The sequence below is a fragment of the Crinia signifera genome, chromosome 8 (assembly GCF_055691185.1).
Source record: "Crinia signifera chromosome 8, ASM5569118v1, whole genome shotgun sequence".
Classification (NCBI taxonomy): domain Eukaryota; kingdom Metazoa; phylum Chordata; class Amphibia; order Anura; family Myobatrachidae; genus Crinia; species Crinia signifera.
Window position 1 is genome coordinate 59,553,364 of NC_139224.1, and position 16,737 is coordinate 59,570,100.

General features: G+C 43.4%; 1 protein-coding gene across 3 annotated transcripts in view; it reads right to left on the minus strand.

Annotated features, from left to right (window-relative positions):
* The window catches only part of SYNGR1 (synaptogyrin 1), a 63,418-nt gene that overhangs the window by 29,663 nt on the left and 17,018 nt on the right, over positions 1–16,737 (minus strand). For all 3 annotated transcript variants that reach the window (XM_083156512.1, XM_083156511.1, XM_083156513.1), the window contains one exon: positions 810–1,047. In XM_083156512.1, the coding sequence (XP_083012638.1) occupies positions 810–1,047 (238 nt within the window). The remainder of the gene's footprint in view (positions 1–809; positions 1,048–16,737) is intronic.

Below are 16,737 nucleotides of genomic sequence, written 5' to 3' on the forward strand. Positions count from 1 at the left end.
TCGGGCCTGCATAACTACTGCAAAGATTAAACTACTATGCAGTAGTATCTGAAAGGGGAGTGGGGTTGTATGTGGCTTGGCGCCACCACCCACGTAGCAGGAACGCTCCAATAACAGTAAACAGTATAAATTGAAACCAAACCTATACCTCAGTATATTAGGCACAGGAAAACATGTAATAGTATATTGCAAACAAAAAATATGAGATTAATTGAAACATTGAAATATAATAATAGCTTATAAGCTATAGTGTAAAAAAACCCTAATAAGAACTCTAACATTTTAGAATCGAGGCCATGGGGGAACATAACTGTGAATACTTATCCGCTTGTCCAGTATGTGGTGACTGGAAGCATGTGACACAGTTTAGTTCGGCACCTGGCCATGAAGAGAAGGAATATATTGTGCCGTAAAGTCTTCAGGTGGTTGACCAATCGGAAGATGGAATAGTAGGCCGTTTGGGGCCTGGAGGAGGCTTGACCGTAATATCCCAGTCCATCAGCATCTTAATTCCGGCGTCTAGTGACGAGATGGTAAAGGAGGAATCTTCATATGACACAATTAGCTTCACTGGGAATCCCCAGCGGTAGGTGATATCGTTGGCCCGCAGGGCAGTTATCGGGGCAAATGCCCGCCTTTTGGCGGTCTTGGTCTAATTTTGACTCAAACAGTTTTCTATGGTTTTATTAGTCACTTCAAAAGAAAACACCTGAGTGTGTGTGTGTGTGTGTGTGTGTGTGTGTGTGTGTACACATACAGATAAACAGTTGCTAGATGTGACAGGCAGTTGGTATAAGACCTAAGCTTACCAGACACGGCAATATCACATATTACAGTTTTCTTGCGGTCTTTAACACTGCTGATCTGCGGAAAGTGGACATCAACTGCCAGGTACAGAAGGCAAGTGAGGAACGCCAGCACTCCTACAGTCACTCCATAGGTGCAGGCACTTCGGTTTTTGTTGAAAATGCAATGCTCCTCTTCCTCATTTGGGAGATTAATGTATCCCTCATTAACTATACACCCAAAAACCACAATGGAAAAGACCTGAAAGAACAGAAAATTAAGTCAGTGATTGGAACTTAAAATTACCAAATATATTTGTAGCTTGGGTCCTTAAAATTCTTAGGATTTAAAAATCAATAAAAATGTTCAATACAATCAGATGCAGTACAGCAGGGGTAGCTAACTGATCCTCAAAATTTCATGTTCTCCAGACCGCCAGTGGATCTGTAAAATGTGTCTGTTAAGGGCCCTATACATCAGCAAATAATTGTGACAATTTTCAGATATGGAGATGATTGCCACAATTAATTTTAGATGTGTGGGCTCCCCCTTTTGGCAATCCCAATCAAAATCGCCAATCGATTGCTTAATCAGGTTTTTAAACATGTTTAATGATCTGGTATTATCTGCGGATCTTTTTTATATGTGTGGGCATTCCCAATTCGTCGTCTTAATCTATTTACATTATGAACAGCTGAAATGACAATCGATGGGGCAATTTCCAGATATGAAGATGCAATCTTTAGATGGAAAAATCTGCCGATCACGGAAATAAATCTGTATTGTGTGGGCAAAGTCAGATAGATTGTAAAATCCATTTATCTGGCCAAAAAATCCCTGTATCTGGAAATCCATAAATTGTGATTGCTGATGTATGGGGCCCATTAGGAATGAATGTAGCACGTTTGAAAATGTGCCAGTTAGAAATCACTGCACATGTGATCCAGCTAGGTGGTTTAGAAAACGTGAAGTGTGGGTAGAGCTTGAGGACTGGTTTGGCCAGCCCAGCAATACTGTATATTATACAAACAAAATATATTCATTTATTTTGCAATCACAACAGAAATAAATAACTTCCAAGGGCATAACAAGATTACACATTAAATTGGTGCCTTCCTTCATAGTGGTTGTCACAAAAGATCGTCGAGTTGCACAGTATCTGGTGCGCCGATAAGAGAGGTTTGATGTGACTGCAGCAATAATGTATGAGGACACATCTGTACTTCCCTTAAAGCTGGAGGTTTTGTCCACTTAACCCTTTGAGTGCCAACATCTGTGAGAGATTTTGCAAAATAGCGGCTAAAAATGCCAGTGTCGCTCACATTTAAATACAAAAAATGTTGTGTAAAAAAATAAAAAAAACCCCCGCCGGAAAAAAAAACAGTAGAGGTCATTGGGATGAACAAAAATGTTTGCTTGACAATTTTCACACACGTTTTTACAAATTCACGTGGCACTACACACAGCTGTTCTTGGTTTGGCATTAATCCACCTGTCACAGAGAACAAAAAGAAGAGTTCTACCTGTACACTTTCCCCATTGTTGGTTTAAACCAGTGGTTCTCAACCTCGGTCCTCAAGTACCCCCAACCGTGCACGTTTTCCAGATCACCTGGCAGGTGCAGTCATTACGCACTGACACATTTTAAAAGATCACAGGTGGAGCTAATTATTTCACCTGTGATTCTGTGTGGAGACATGGAAAACATGCACTGTTGGGGTACTTTAGGACCGGAGTCGAGAACCACTGGTTTTAACTATCATTTCAACTAACTTGCTGTTGGTTTTCCTCAGTTCCCCTTCTGCCCTTCCCCCTCTATTTCTTTTCTGTACCCCCTCCCAATAAAATTTTGGAAATTCTAATAAAAATGTAATCTAAAAAAAAAAAAAAAAAAAAGTTTACAATTTGAAGTTCTACCCAAATTAGCAGTTTCTTCCAATAAGACATACAGTGGAAAATTTACTAAGATGTGAATTCTACTTCACATGTGATGTTGCTAAGGGCAGCTAATCTCTGATCTCTCTCAGCCAATCAGAAAAACGGTCAGTCATTTGACAGGTTATTTTAAAAATCTAATGCCCGCCACTGCACTGCCCGTCCCTCTGATGATATCTGCCTTCACCACCTGGCCAGGTCAGGACTCGCCGCCCGCCCTGGTGTCCTGCAGATAATGGCCGCCCGACCACCCGCCCACCCCACTGCTCCCCCGGTCAGGCATATATGCATGGAGGTCGGATGTGATCTTATGTGCTGACCGTCAGACCTCCCTGATCCAGTCTGATTCGCACGGGACCGAGCATCGGATCAGATGTCACACACCTGCGATTTTTAGCCGATTTCACACGGTTATCGGACCAAAGTGCCGAAATCGGATGAAATCGGCCCAAAATCGCATAGTGTATGGGGGCCTTAAGAATCCCCATCATATAAGAGGGACAGCCAATGAAACCTCTGTGGCACCTCCATTTCCAACTGCAAAAGCAGCTCCACAGTGTTAATAATATCTGTTTTTAAAACTCTCCGCAATGTGAAGATGGGGTAAGGTTGCTATGCGGGATCTACTTATTGAACAAATATTTCTTCTGTTTGCCACCACTGATGTATGCAAAGGATAAAGGCTACAAGCACAAGCAGTAAATCACACGAGATCCAAAGCAGTAAGCAGAGTGATCATGTAAGCCCCGAGGTACTCTGCAGGTCAGTTGGGGGTACTTGGAAATAATATTGGTAATGGCGGAAGAAGAAATCTACCAATGGGAGAAGTCTCACATTGCCATGAAAACTAACCATGCTGCATCACTTCCGGTTTCGCCAGCAGCGTCATCTTGTGCTTTTTACCCAACCAGCAATCCACTGGGAGCTACCCGTGCTGCCCTCAGACTTCAGCGATCATCTGCCCTGCGCTGATACGGGTGGAGGAAGCAGCAGAATGAATCCTACAGGCATTAGCAGGAACCCTGGAAACAGTGCACAACCAGCAGCCAGACAAAATTCCTGACCGCACACTACTCCTCTGCTACTCCTAAATATAAGGCCGCGCATAAGGCCACGCAAAAGGCCAACTTAGACTCCACTCGTATGTACTGTGGATATTTCAAATTGTGAGGAGGGAGTAACTCCCAAAATGAAAAGCCCAATTAAGGGATATGGGCGAGAAATGTTTGGAACCGCTGTCTTAAGCCAACACTCTGCTTCTAGCTCTTTGCTTAGACAGGCTCTTTTGGAAAGAATTTTGCTAAATTTGTGTAAAAATTTTCATTTTGCAAATTTAGTCCAAGTATCACAGCCCTTCTGCATTAAAAACGTGGATTGTGATAAATATATCCCCTAAAAAAAGAGAAAATGTTTAAAGTCTTCTGTCATTAAGTTGTTAAAGCGACTGTCCAACTCCATGGAATCTAACGTAAATGATATATATATATATATATATATATATATATATATATATATATATATATATATATATATATATATATATATATCTATATAAATAATCACCATGTTGCTTTGACAGTATGCTTCCTCTTTCATACTCATTAGCAAGTATTGAATCGGATCCTTGTAAGAGGTGCTTTCAGTCATGCTCTGGTCACACAGAGATTATATCAAAGGGAAATAGCACCAGCTACAAGCCTCCACCCCAATCCTGATACTCTTGAAGTAAGTTTAGGAATGAGAAAGCTTGCTTGTGATTAGCAGAAGATGTCTGGTGCCAGGGAACACTGTATAATCATCATGTGGGAGAGGATATTAACATGAAAATGCTGTGGGACTCTTCTTCCCTGCCACACACACACAGGAAAAAAAAAACACACAGCTTTGTGACAGGTACTGAATGAATTGATAGACTGCAATGTAGAGGGTAGATCCCTAATTTAATAACCATTGAAAGTACACATGAGAAAGCAGATATTACAATATTGGAGTCAATTTTTTTATTTTATCCTACTGTATGTGTACAACGCATAACTGTACATGGTGCTGTGCGGTTACATCTTGTACAGACCAGGGAGATGTGGAACTGGAGCATCAACCATACAGTAAGAAAGCTGTAACTTATTAAGGCCCATACACATTAGAAGATATTGGCATCAATATCTTTCATGAAAAGATGCTTCTGAACGATATTGATGCAACTATCTTCTGGTGCGTATGCCTTATATCGTTGACAATGTGCATAGTTAACGACCATTGGTATCTTCCGGACATGCAGCTCAATCTCACTCATGGGAGGGGATAGGGCTACATGGACAGCAGGGGACAGGGATATATGGGTGGAACTAAACATGTCAATATCGGAGCTAAATGTGCATGAGGGGCGGAGCTGCACAGGACTGATGTAAAGAAGGGGGTGACTAAAATACGGTCAGCAACTGGCGTGGGCGTTACATGTATGCAGCGCAACTACTGTCAGAAACTGGCTTGGGCTTTACGTGTAAGCAGTGCTACTACTGTCAGCAACTGGCGTGTGCATTCTGAGTAATTAGTGCTACTAGTGTTGGCAACTGGCATGGGCATTTGGTGTACGCAGCGCTACTACGGTTGACAACTGCTGTGTTATGTGTAATTAGAGCTAAAACTGCAGCAGCATCGGGTTGAGGGAGAACTTCAGCGGCTGCCGGGACACCTGTAGCAGCATCAGGGAGAGAAAAACTTCAGGGGCAGATGGGGAGAGCACAACTACAGTGGCGGAAACCTGCAACGACACCGGAGAGAGGGACACCTACAGCGGTACCCGGCGCTTGGAGATGGAGACTCGCAGGGACACAAGAAAGCCAGCTGCAGGAGAGCCATGCACTGGTGAACACCCATGAAAAATAAAAGCCTCCGGACAGAAATATATGTATCTGTTTTGTGGCTTGCCTAAGGTACATTGTGTTATGTGTCCTGGACCCATGATTGCAGTCCTACTCCCTCACTTTTCATATCTCACACTAGGGAACTCTGTGCAATATGGGGGAAAAAAAAACAGTTGCTGCCAACGTTTCATGATGCCTTTATTGCTCACTACAGAAGGGACATCATGATGACCTGACCTGCCCACCCGGACAAGTTATGTCACTGCCCATGTGGCAAGTGGAAAGAAAAAAGCAATAGTGAAGCAGACACCTTCCGTTCAGTATCGGATGAAGAATTTCCTAATGTAAATTATATGGCAGTTATAAGTCACTGAGGTGTTATATGGCCATATATATGTAGAGTTTATACTATGCGGTTTTAGCTGGGCATTGCGTCCTGCTTGATCTAAAGTGGCAAAATGCACTATTTCCTTATTGTGGCACCCTGCATATTGCCATGTGCATTCACACTGAGGGGAGAGCTTAAGGAAGCCCAGCCCCTCCGTAACGGCTAGGGATGCCCCCCAAGAATGATGCCGACTGGGTCGCCCCCGCTCTCTTGTCAGCCTTTTACGTAGCGCTCCCCAGTGTATTCTTGACAGCTGCTCAGATAATGGCCACAATGTCCCATGCTTGAAAAAAAAATTGGTATTTTACAAAACGAGTTTTAAATAAAATAATTTGGATAAGTTTTATATATAAAAGTTTTTGACCTAATTCATAAACCGTCAACTTCTGTTCTTATTTGAGGAGAAAAAAATATTAGGAAGAAAAAAAAAAAAAAGAAAAAAAACCTTAAGAGGTCAATAGAACAATGAACACGGTTTGCGGGTAATGACGAAATGTTGAAAATTCCAATTTTAATCCAGAAAATGTGTTGTGTATTCCGCAAATACCTCCACCTCACCCGTACTAAAGGGAAGCAAGCGGCAAGTATTAGATGTGTAAAAAGCTTGGCATAGAATTTCTTTACACAAGACTGTAAAATATTCATTCACTTCTCTGTACTTTAAATACATGATAAGAGACATGAATAGTATCCACCACTATACTTATTTTTAAGGGACTATAGAATAATTGATGAACTTGCCAGATGTTTCTCTAGTTAGATCCGGAATGCAAATATTGAAATCAGAAGTATGGACACTTGTTTAACACAAAGGTAGCTTGCAGCGTTCTAGCAAGCGAGGGTTAAAATGGAGATATTCGGCACAGAACTCAGGATCTCCTGAGTATCACAAGGCATCAGTCACGTTGCCGGTTATAACTCAATTGAAGAAAACTGCATTAATTTGGCATGTGACCTGCAGGAAATGATGTTACACCAGGCATATCTCCCACATAATATGGCTGTTGCCTTGAGCTTAGACTGTAAACACATAATATGCAGTGCTTTGGATTCCAAGTATAAAGAATAGCTGGAATTTTTTTTTTTATTATTTAATAAGTGGAACAAAGCAGATAAAGTATTGCAAACCGCAGAGTATAGAAGGGACTTTTGTAATCTGGGATCTACTTTTTGTACACTTACTGACAAGCAATCTACTGGCGTTTCCTCCTGTGCAAAAAATATTCGGTACTTGTTTCCTAGCACGGCCACCACGATTTCTATCGTGGTGATCGTGTCGGTCGCGTCGGGTGCATACCAAAACGCACACGACGCGACCGACGCGATGTACCCGATTTCTCCATAGGCTTCAATGTTAAAATAATTTAACATTGAAGCCTATGGAGAAAATCGGGTCCATCGTGTCCATAGGCTTCAATGTTAAATTATTTTAACATTGAAACTGAGTCCATTTAACATAGTTAAAAATGGGAAAAGGGCCAATATGGGCCATTTTCTCATTGGGTATGGCCCCGTCATGCGCTCGCCACACTAATCTATTCTCAACTTCACGCCGACGTGGATAGTAGGGGAATGAAAAGGTCGGAGGACGCGCACCGCCGCCCCTCGCGGACTCGCTTCGCTCGCCACGGGTTCGCGGCAATCGTGGGGGTGGCGGCCACAATGGGGGGCCATTATTTTTTACACACATGACGGGGCCATACCCAATGAGAAATGGCCCATATTTGGCCTTTTCCCATTTTTAACTATGTTAAATGGACTCAGTTTCAATGTTAAAATAATTTAACATTGAAGCCTATGGACAAAATCGGGTCCATCGCATAGGCTTCAATGTTAAATATTTTAACATTGAAGCCTATGGAGAAATCGGGGGCATCGCGTCGGGCGCACATAGGCTTCAATGTTAAATATTTTAACATTGAAGCCTATGGGAAAATCGTGGGCATCGCGTCGTGTGCCTTCTTAAGGCACACGACCGACGCAATGTATCTGAGTTGTGCTTTTTTCAATGGAAATCGCGGGCATCGTGTGCCTTAAAGTTAAGGCACACGATGCCCGCGATTGTGGCCGTGCTAGGAAACAAGTACCAAATATTCCCCTCCCAGTGCAATATGTCCTTTATACATCATGTCACACGGTATGAGCCAAAAATAACACTATGCTGCCCAGAATGAGACAAAAATCATATTATGCCACACAAAAGAAGACTTTTTTTTAATGAGGAGGGAGGGTGAAGGGGTTCTTTATACAAAATGTATGTTCATCCCAGCTGCTGCTTGTGATGGAGATTTGTGTCTCCCTAAAAAAAAAAAAAAAAAAAATAATATATATATATATATATATACTGTGGGGTTTTAGCATCAAACGGGTAGGCACAGGTGAGGATTTGGCACAGACTTAGACAGTGACATCACGGCTTGGGTCCAAAACAGGGCTTGCCTGAGTTTTATTGCAGCACTCAGAGCCAGAAACTAACAACAGCCTTTACACTTCAGGCAAAACAGAAAACAAAAACCTGCTCGTCTGAGCTCTAACTAAACAGAATAAACATCCCTCTCTATACCAGGGCCACACTATGTGACACTGGACACACACAGCAGATATAGACCAAGTAATGCAGTACTTACAGCCTTGTCTCTCTCTAGCAGCAGCTTACTGCCTCCAACACCCAGGGAGAGAGAGAGAGCACTAAGGAGAGGGCTGACTCCTTTTTAAAGAATCAGGTGTTCTCCTGATTACCAGCCCAGGACAGAACACCCTTTGTAAGCTGGAGCTTACCACACAGATTGAAATAGCCTGCAGTCTATATGCCATAAGACAGGATTCTAGGGGAAAAGTACCTGCCGTCTATGACTTTCCCTGCCACTGTCTTACATACCCTCCCCCTCTGTTCGAACCTGTGGGGTCGGACACTGTCTGCCAACTGGCAGTATGTTCGGGATAGGGCATCGGCATTACCCTGAAGCCTTCCTGCTCTGTGTTCCACTGTAAATTTGAAATTTTGCAAATTGAGAAACCATCTCATGACCCTTGCATTTCTCTCTTTGGCTTGGTACATCCATGTAAGAGGGGAGTGGTCAGTGATTAATCTAAAGGAGCGTCCTAAGAGATAGTACTTTAGGGATTCAAGGGCCCACTTGATTGCTAAGCACTCCCGCTCGACTATACTGTAGTTTCTCTCCGTAGGTGTGAGCTTCCTGCTCAAATATGTTACCGGGTGTTCCTCTCCACCAACTTCTTGGGAGAGGACAGCACCTAGTCCCACATCAGAAGCATCAGTCTGTACGACAAACTCTTTTTTAAAATCTGGAGTGATCAGGACTGGTTGATTACAAAGGGCCACTTTTAATTCTTGGAATGCCCTTTCAGCCTCTGGGTTCCAGCTGACCCTAACTGCCCTACCTCCTTTGGTAAGATCGGTTAGGGGCGCTGCTATGGTTGCAAACTGGGGAATGAACCTACGGTAATACCCCAGAATTCCCAAAAAAGCCCTGACTTGTTTTTTTGTCGAAGGACGAGGCCAGTCTTGAATAGCCTCCACTTTATTTATTTGTGGCTTTATTATACCTCTCCCGATAACATACCCCAGGTAACGTTTTTGGACCTCCCCAGATATGGCCTGTCTACGCGCTTCTGGTACTCTATAGGGTTTTAAGCGTACCCGAACTCCAGGTTCGGTGACAATGTCATGTTTTATGGCTGTGGTGCGCCCTGGAAGTTCTGAGAACACATCATAATTCCTTTGTACTAACTCTTTAGTTTCCTGCTTCTGGGATTTGTACAGGGTCTCTGACACCCGCACCTCTGGGCTATCACTAGAGGGGGCACTTACAGCTGTCAGAGTCTCTCTGTCTTTCCAGGGTTTAATTAAGTTCACAAAGTACAACTGTTCTGGCTTCCGTTTACCTGGTTGATACACTTTATAATTTACACTTCCCACTTTTTTATCTACCCGATACCGTAGATCCTGGTTAATGGCCATATTTGGGAACTCTTTGTCAGCATTGGGGTATTGGGGCTCACCATTTATGACTTTAGGATTTTCCCTTGCTCTTAATAAGGTGGGATCTCTAAGTTGAGCAGTCCCAAAATGATCACGTGACATCTCTAGCTCAGGCATGTCACACGCTTCTTCCTGCTCCTCAGCTTCACCTGCAAGAACAGCTAGGGGAAAACGGTCAGATTCAATAGTGGTCACCCCTACCGTTTGAACCTCAGTATCCTGATCAAAAGGCTCAGGACTAATCACAGGGCACACATTCTCATTATTAACAGCATTTCTAGTGCAGTGTACATTCTGTTTCCACAAGTCCCAGAACAATGGGAAGTCTCTTCCCAGGATCACACTATGCATCAGGGTCTCTACCACGCCCACTTCATGGGACACAGTTCCACAAGTACTCTTTAGCTGGACTAAAGCTGTGGGATACTCCTTGGTGTCCCCATGTATGCAGAAGACCCCTATGTAACGTCCTGTGAGTGTCCCAGGGTCTACCAAGCTGGCATGGATGAGAGTAACTAAACTCCCAGAGTCCAGTAGAGCCCTCCCGGGATAACCATCCACCTTTACATGACATATTTGCTGTCCAGTTTCTGACACAGTCTCAGCAGAGAAAACAGAACGTGCATATAAGGAGCTTCGCCAGGCTGTATCACACTCCATTGGCTCAGAAGTAAGAGGACAATTGGCAGCAATATGCCCAGGTCCATGACAACGCCAACACTGTATGCGGCCCCAGTCTTTTTGCGACCCAGGTTTGGACCCCACTGTCCCTTGGGAACGCCTCTCCACTGTTTGTTCCCCATCTAGGCCACCTTCCTTTACAACATTATTCACCCCTCTAGTAAACGGAACAGTCTTACCAGATGATCCGGCCGCTTTGCTGTTCTTGAGGGTGGAATGTCCAGGAGGCACTTCTTGGAGTAGATTTTCAGTAGCTCTGTACCTCTCAACCAAGTTGACAAGCCCCTCGGCATCATTAGGGTCGCCCTGACCGACCCAGCGCTGAACCTTTGGAGGTAAGGAACAACGATACTTGTCCAGCACGACTCTCTCCACGATCTGCGCTGGTGTAGACTCCTCTGGCTGTAGCCATTTCTTTACCAGGTGGACCAGGTCATACATTTGGGACCGCGCAGGTAACTGTTCAGAAAAAGTCCAGTTATGCACCTTCCGGGCACGCACACTCATGTTTACGCCTAAGCGAGCAAGGATCTCTCCCTTGAGTTTCGCGTAGTCGTTAGCATCCTGCTCACTCAGATCAAAATACGCCTTTTGTGGTTCTCCAGTTAGAAAAGGTGCTACCACACCTGCCCATTGATCCACGGGTAACTGTTCACGCTCTGCTACACGTTCAAACACCGCAAGAAAGGCCTCTACATCATCCGTGAGAGTCATCTTTTGCAGAGATTTCTGTACTGCAGCCCGTGTGGTTGGAAGCAAGGGTTGGGGTGTTTGCACACTCTGCGCCACACTCTTAGCCACATTCTGTATTTGCTCTTGTAATTGCAGATTAATTTGCTGCTGTTCCTTTAAGGCTAGTCTGTTGGATTCAAGCAGCAAAACATTGGTTTCAGCCTGGGCACGCATGGCCTCCTCATGCACCTTTTGCTGACATGCGTTTGCCTGCACCAAGTGTTTTAAAAGGTCCTCCATTTTAACAGTCTCCTGTTGCAGTGTTACAGCAGCCTTCAGCCAGGACATGCAAGTATCAGTGCACTCCAGACACTCACTTGTGGCTGGTTGCCTTTAGAAACAACTTCCAGCTTGCTGTAGCAAAAGTCCTATAGTTCGATGTATGTCTCTTTAAGTGAGATGCTTGCTCGCATTCTCCACCATATGTGGGGTTTTAGCATCAAACGGGTAGGCACAGGTGAGGATTTGGCACAGACTTAGACAGTGACATCACGGCTTGGGTCCAAAACAGGGCTTGCCTGAGTTTTATTGCAGCACTCAGAGCCAGAAACTAACAACAGCCTTTACACTTCAGGCAAAACAGAAAACAAAAACCTGCTCGTCTGAGCTCTAACTAAACAGAATTAACATCCCTCTCTATACCAGGGCCACACTATGTGACACTGGACACACACAGCAGATATAGACCAAGTAATGCAGTACTTACAGCCTTGTCTCTCTCTAGCAGCAGCTTACTGCCTCCAACACCCAGGGAGAGAGAGAGAGCACTAAGGAGAGGGCTGACTCCTTTTTAAAGAATCAGGTGTTCTCCTGATTACCAGCCCAGGACAGAACACCCTTTGTAAGCTGGAGCTTACCACACAGATTGAAATAGCCTGCAGTCTATATGCCATAAGACAGGATTCTAGGGGAAAAGTACCTGCCGTCTATGACTTTCCCTGCCACTGTCTTACAATACATACATACATACATACATACATACATACATACATACATACAGAGACGGGGCGGCACTCCAATAGATGCAATAAACCCAAAAACTTTTTAGTTTTTAATGGTGCAGGTGATGGCATCACCTGCACCATTAAAAACTAAAAAGTTTTTTGGTTTATTGCATCTATTGGAGTGCCGCCCCGTTTCTGTATATAATATTGGGCAGGAGTCATCCTACACCAGAGGAAGGCACCCTAAAGTATCATTCATCAGCAACACGGAGTGCCGGACACCGGAGATTGAGATATATATATATATATATATATATATATATATATATATATATATATATATATATATATACACACACACACACACACATATACATATATACACACATACATACACACACACACACAACTGGTCCCAATTTCAGTTGGCTTCTATAAGCAGACAAAACTCCGCTGTTAAGACACTTATTACCTCTCTCGGTCTTAGACGTTGGATTTCCATGATTTATTCTACACTTCTTAAAGCACACCACGGTACTGACTTGACGCTCCTTAAACGGACAAGGAAGATGAACTTGGGTCCCTTGTCTGATGATGTATGGTCAGCAGCCTTGAATAGCCCTCGCATATCTACCATCACAGTGCAGCTTCAACAGATCCAGCGATTTGTGCTACATAGTGTATATATATTACACTGGAGTGCCTGGTTAGAATAGGGGCCAGGCAGACTGCAGAATGTCCAAAATGTGATTCTTGATGGCACATTCTGTCATATGCTCTGGTCTTGCCCTGTCCCTCCAGAATGCCGAGATGACATTATTGTAACTATTTCACTGACCGGGATTCCCATAGATGCCAGCTCTCCTTTGGTCTGCACTTTGGCAGCCTTTGACGTGGAGGCTATTGATTCCTCCACACAATGGTAGGTTATTAATCTTTGCACCCTGGCCAAGGTATGCATGGCTAGGCTCTGGTTGACACCTCTTGGCCCTACTGTTGAGGCTTGGGCAACAATGGTCAACTAAACTGTTGGGTACGAAAAAATCTGTCCAGGAATGCCAAATTCCTCAAGGTCTGGGACAGATGGCTACAATTAACCTACTACAAAATGTATGGGGAGCTAATGGAGTCCTGCTGTATACAATAAAGGGTTCTTTGACCCACTAGCCTATTATAGTAACCTTGTGCAGAGGATGGTCTTAAATAGCCCTACTCACTACGTATACAGATGGTATATTGTATATTGTTTTACTTGCACACCAACCACAGTGACAGCAATTTTCCTGCTCTGTACCTTTTGAATATTGCTTTAGTACCTGCCGAAGACCACAATTGCCGCTGTTTGTGAAATTGTGCCTAATCTATTGCAATGACTAATAAATACTGCTGATATATTATGCCAGTGGTTCCCAAACTATGTGCCCTAGCTCCCTGGTGTGCCTCGGGACACTTGCAGGGGTGCCAAGGGTTGGTGGTCCAGTACCAAATCAAATTATTTATGATCATTATTTATGGACAAAACCAGTGCTGGTTGCTGCCAATCATAAAATAGGTGTACACACAGAAGCAAATCATGACCTTTAAACATATAACTGACCATAAGAAGCACATAAACACAATCTACTTAATTTTCTATATAGTTTTTTGGGCCTAGGGGTGCCGTGCAAAAAAATTCTGATACTCTAGGGTGCCGTGATTCAAAAAAGATTGGGAACCCCTGTGTTACGCAATATTGCACCAAGGTATGATTTCATATTTACTGATGAACATGACAAATTCACACACTACTACGGTGTAAGGTTTTGTATGTAAACTACAGATTGAGCCTCTTTTTTTATTCAGCCTTCCCCTCACACGCTCCCCATTTGCAACCGCCAGGAATGAGACGCTGGCAGGCTGGAAGAGGGAAGCTCCATCTGTACTTTTGAAAGAAAACAAATAAAACATTTTATTGCATTTAAAAAGAAAAAAAATCTTTCTGTGTGTGGGCACCTTAAGACTCTAGCATAGCTTCCTACAGACACATATGAAGAACTGTCATAATGGTATTTACCTACAGAGAAATAGCCATTGAATAGGCGAATCGAATTCAGCCTAAAAAACAGCAAAAAATTGCTACGTTTTCACCAGGTGAACAATCCGGCAATAATTGAATAACCCCCTAAGAATTTGTGTCGTAAATGAGGCATGGGAGAGACTGGAATTTTATTTGAAACCGCTGCTCAAATCAAACCTAAAATGCTCATAAACGTTAGATAGAGATTCCCAGATTTACAAGTACCGAGAATTCAATAGGACTCAAATATGGAAATGATTTACTATCCTTCCAAATTAACACAATGCATATCAACAGTCATAAACCTTAATAAAATAATAAGGAAATATCACACCCGCAGTCCAGTTTCACAGCAGGCTGGCGAGAGGGACAGATGGACGCTGCTCTCCTCTGCTGTGCTAATCCTTCCCTCTCATTACCCTTTCGTCTTAATCTCCGTCCTGTTCTTCATTTGACATCTTTTGCTGCCCACTAGCCTGACCTTTTTTGTATTATAATATCAGGAGGAGTGAAATGCAAACAATAGCCAATGGAAATGTGCGGAAAAGTACATAAAGCTATATAGAAATATATTATGTGCTAGGGCCTCTGTTCCAGTTAGCTAAAATGCACATTACTAGTAATCAAACTATCTTCGTAGATACATGAAAACTATAATTAAGTAAAGGCAGTTTTTAAAGCAGGCATTCAGAGCTTCAAAGAATGAATGAACATAAACTAAATATGCACCAAAATGAAAACATTTTTTTTTAAAAAAAGGACAGTAGCTAGCTAGTTATATCAAACCTGGTTAAGGCCCCCATCCACTACAGCGAGGCATCCCATGCCGTACCTTGCATGCAATATATTGCATGTAGTAATTTTGCATACGATATATACAAACTTTTCCTGGCTGCGGGATCCAATGGATACTTGGTGCAGCAGTCACAATCTCCGGCTCCGATCCAATGTGCACTTGACCGCGTATTGGATCAGAATTGGAGGTTAAATGCATTCAATTTGGGCCCTTTTCATCAGATTAATTGGCTCAATGCCTCTTTCCCCCTCACACAAGAAAACACAGGGACTAGGCTGGTGTAAAAGGGGCCAACCCGGGAATGCATTTTCTGGGGTGAAAGGGGTATTATTTCAAATAGCTGCAGTACTCTGAATACAGCCGAGCAGCCTCCCATTCTCTGCCCGCCTGGTGGTGGCTGTCCCCCGTTTACCGCGAGCATGTATTCCCCCTTGGCAATAAGCATGGAACTCCTGGCAATGAGCATGTAGATAAGCAGCACAATTTTTAATAGGCATTATGGTGTTTCATACCCTCCAACATTTCAAGGGTAAAAATCGGTACACTTCCAGAAAGGGGCGTGACCACTGGTAAAGGGGGCGTGGCATCCCCTTTCCGAATGTGCGCTTGGCATTTAAAATAAAATAAAAAGTGAAGCCAACCTTCAGAGCTTCATGTGTCCCTCCTGGGTCATGTCGGGTTTTTTGTTTGTGGTCTAAACACTGATAACACCATAGTCAAGACCGGGGGCAGGACATTGTTGTCATCAGGGGCAGAGGCACGGTACCTCCACCATCTCACCTTTTTCAGTACGCCGGCCATAGCTGTGAAAGCTGCCTCGCAATGCACTCTGAGTAGCAAGATCCGGCATGCAGGCTGCTGTCGCCAGGCTAAAGCAAACAATCGCCGAGCCACATACACGCTATCAGTACTGGGGCGTCCTGCAGCTGTGCATATTTGACCTTTTGCAAGTGTAAGGTGTCACTATGATGGTGATTTGCGGTGGCTACTGGTGTCCGGAATGGAGAAGATACTCCCTGACTGAAAAATCGGTACATTCGGTAGGGTCTTCATTTGCCGGTACAGACCGTTAAAAAACGGTACTGTACCGGCAAATCCGGTACAGTTGGAGGGTATGGTGTTTGACATAATATGTAATGGACATAATGGCGTGTATCTTAACATGTAATGGACATTATGGTGTAAATTTGTAATGCCTATGAAGCATATTGTGAATTTTGGCTCAATCCATGTGGCATTTTATGAAATTTGTCTCAATCCATGTGGCATTATGTGAATTTTGACACAAGCCATGTGGCATTATGTGAATTTTGACACAATCCATGTGGCATTATGTGAATTTTGACACAATCCATGTGGCATTATGTGAATTTTGACACAATCCATGTGGCATTATGTGAATTTTGGCTCAATCCATGTGGCATTTTATGAAATTTGGCTCAATCCATGTGGCATTATGTGAATTTTGACACAATCCATGTGGCATTATGTGAATTTTGGCTCAATCCATGTGGCATTATGTGAATTTTGGCTAAATCCATGTGGCATCATG